The 3,187-nt window shown below is 35.3% G+C and overlaps 1 protein-coding gene across 1 annotated transcript in view; it reads right to left on the bottom strand.

The window, feature by feature from the left end:
- Positions 1 to 38: 38 nt before the first annotated feature.
- The window catches only part of LOC106867239 (G-protein coupled receptor 54), a 71,458-nt gene continuing 68,309 nt past the window's right edge, over positions 39 to 3,187 (bottom strand). The window contains exons 4-6 of the mRNA XM_014912051.2: positions 2,484 to 2,686; positions 1,586 to 1,697; positions 39 to 942 (exon numbers count right to left, since the gene is read on the bottom strand). Coding sequence (XP_014767537.1) covers positions 550 to 942; positions 1,586 to 1,697; positions 2,484 to 2,686 — 708 coding nt within the window. The 3' untranslated portion in view covers positions 39 to 549. The remainder of the gene's footprint in view (positions 943 to 1,585; positions 1,698 to 2,483; positions 2,687 to 3,187) is intronic.

The following is a 3,187-nucleotide window of genomic DNA, read 5'->3' as shown; positions in this document are numbered from 1 at the left end:
ATGGATATATATATATATATATATATATTCATATATGCATTAATATATTTGTGTAAATATATTTGGGTATACAAATAGAATAAAATGAACTCAGTAAGTGTATTAGAGAATATTTTATCGTTCAAAGAATTTGATTAAATCTGTCGGCACTCACAAACAGAATTCAAAAGACACCGTACAAACATACACACATCCTACACACATACACATCATACATACATACACACCATACACCCATATACTGTATGCATGCATATTACATATAATATATACGTACATATATTCATATGTATATATATATGTATATATCCATATATATGTATACATATACACACATACGCATACACATATATACCTAGGTAAATGCAAATACGTAGAAACATATACCAAAATTATATATGTATGTATATATATATATATACATATATATATATATATATATATATATATATATATACACATACACATACACACACATACACACAGAGACACATGTATCTTAAGATATAGTTCATTAAAGTTGTAGTTTTCGTTGGTAGTCTCTCCTCGTTATACATTCTCTGGAACGTATGTGGCGCCGTATTTTGAGCAAATTTCCAACTCCTCCATTTCAATGTCCCGGATGTAACCCATCTGCGTTGATCTTGTCACGCTGGAATTGTGTCGTTCAAACCGCTTCCGCCGGACGTACTCTTTTCCTCTGAGGCACGAGCAAAGAGCATTGAGGAAGGCTTCTCTGAAGTTCCTTGACATGAAACCGTAAACAACGGGGTTGACACAACTGTTTGAGTAAGCCATCAAGAAAAAGGCTTCCCGCATTGGTTTTAGGTAACCAAAGTTCAACAAGGGCAGATAACCGTAAGCGACCAGTAAGTTGTTGGTTAAGATTGGTGCCCAGCAAATGACAAAAAGAACGATGACCAAGACCAACATTTTGATAACCTGTTAGGAATATAAAGAAGTCACATATTAGTATCATGTATATTATAATATTTATATATGAAGGTATATTATACATACATACTTTATACACACAGACACACACACACACACATGATGGGTACACTGGACTTCGTTGATTTTACTCCAGTGTTACTTTGATGTCATGCGCTGCTCTCTCACTCAGTAATACTAATACTACTACTACTACTAATAATAATAATAACAACAACAATAATAATAATAATAATTATCGTGGCACTCCGGCGGTTATGATGTCGTGGGTTCTAGTTGATCTGATCAACGGAATAGCCTGCTCGTGAAATTAACTGAGTACTCTACAGACACGTGTACCCTTAAGGGGATTCAGCGTGACAGAGAGTGTGGCCAGGCTGGCCGTTTGAAATACTCATTTTTGCCAGCTGAGTGGACGGGAGCAACGTGAAATAAAGTGTCTTGCTCAAGGACACAACGCGTCGCCGGGAATTGAACTCACGACCTTACGATCGCGAGCTGAATACCCTAACCACTGAGCTATGCTCCTTCACAATAATAGCAATAATAATAATAATAATAATAATAATAATAATAATAATAATAATAATAATAATAATAATAATAATAATAGTAATAACTTTCGAGATACCTGTTTCCGTGTTTGATCATCTTTTGTAGTGTTCGTTTTCATTTTAATCCTGGATTTATAGAATGGATCCTTTTCCGAAAGATTTGTACTCTGAGTAGGACATGTGTCATTTCTGGAATCATTTCAGAAAGTAAAACATAAAATATGTGTGTTTACGGCCAGGAATTCATACATTTAAAAAGGTATCGACCAATCAAACTTATTTTATTGGGTATCTTTTAAGCAGTCTTACGCACTTAGACAAGTTTCCAAAATCGGTTTTAAATTGCTTCCTAGTTAATGTCAACTGATAATTGAATTATCTAACTGTCTGTCTGTCTGTCTGTCTGTCTGTCCATATGTCTGTCTGCCCATCTGTCTGTCTGTCTGTCTGTCTATCTGTCTGTCTGTATGCCCGCCATCTATCTATCTATCTATCTATCTATCTATCTATCTATCTATCTATCTGCCTGTCTGTCTGTCTGTCTGTCTGTCTGTTCCAATGGTGGCTTGGATCTGTAGTCTTCGAATCAGCTTTCTCCTTCTGGTTTTGAGAAGCCTTATTCTGCATGGCTAGCACTTAGGCAGTGTGTTACATATCCCAGTGCCCCAGTATGTATGTATGTATGTATGTATGTATGCATGTATGTATGCATGTATGTATGTATGTATGTATGTATGTCTGTATGAACAAATTTTCTTGTATAATATTTAGCATACCATTAATGGTCTTTGTTGTCCATATTCACGACATTGGTTAAACCGAATTCTCTTAGCTCAATATTATTTTAATTATGCAAATTACTCTATGCCAAAAATATTCTCTACTCTCATTTTGAACATATCCAAGTATCATAGCAGCAACATCAACAACAACAGTATCATCACATGAAGAATTTTGCCAAAATCAATTACTTACTGCCCGTTTATCATAGCCGTTCTGGTGTGGCTGACAATCCATAGTTCTTTACAGATACTGGTGTAGGCAAAAGACATGACCGTTACTGGAATTACTAAGATTATAGACATCATATAAAATTCGTATATTTTATCTATGGTATCCGATGCCCAGTGTTCTATGCACCAATAGCCTTTTCTGATGGAACCCACTTCTTCATGGCTCTGCAAAAAATGGTAAATAATAAAAATAAACAAGTTTGTAAAATACTAATTAGACCAATGTTTACTGAAGAGGAAAAGTTACCCGTCCTGAGATAACACCTTCTTATAGACGTGCCCACAATAACTACGGTAGGGAGACGAAGAATTTCCCTCTCAACGGACACCGAAAACGCCAGCCGTATTTCGGCCTTCATTGAGTCTTTCCTATAACGTGTATTCGCAGCCGACCACATACATGGACGGGCATGCGAATATATGTGCATGAGTATGTTTGTATGGATATGTCTTTGTGGTGAGGAGCATTTTGTGCGCATGTGTATATATAAACTTTCTATATTCACCACTCAAAACATAAAAACAGTCGGAAATAATCTACAAATGTTTCTTGTGAATATTTCCTCAGTTGACCATTCAAATATCGTACAAACGAAAACGTTCGCCAGACTTCACGTTAAAAAAAGTATCCATGTCTATATCGATATATATATATATATATATATA

Source organism: Octopus bimaculoides, chromosome 19 (genome assembly GCF_001194135.2).
Source record: "Octopus bimaculoides isolate UCB-OBI-ISO-001 chromosome 19, ASM119413v2, whole genome shotgun sequence".
NCBI lineage: Eukaryota > Metazoa > Mollusca > Cephalopoda > Octopoda > Octopodidae > Octopus > Octopus bimaculoides.
This window is presented reverse-complemented; position numbering and strand designations above follow the sequence as displayed.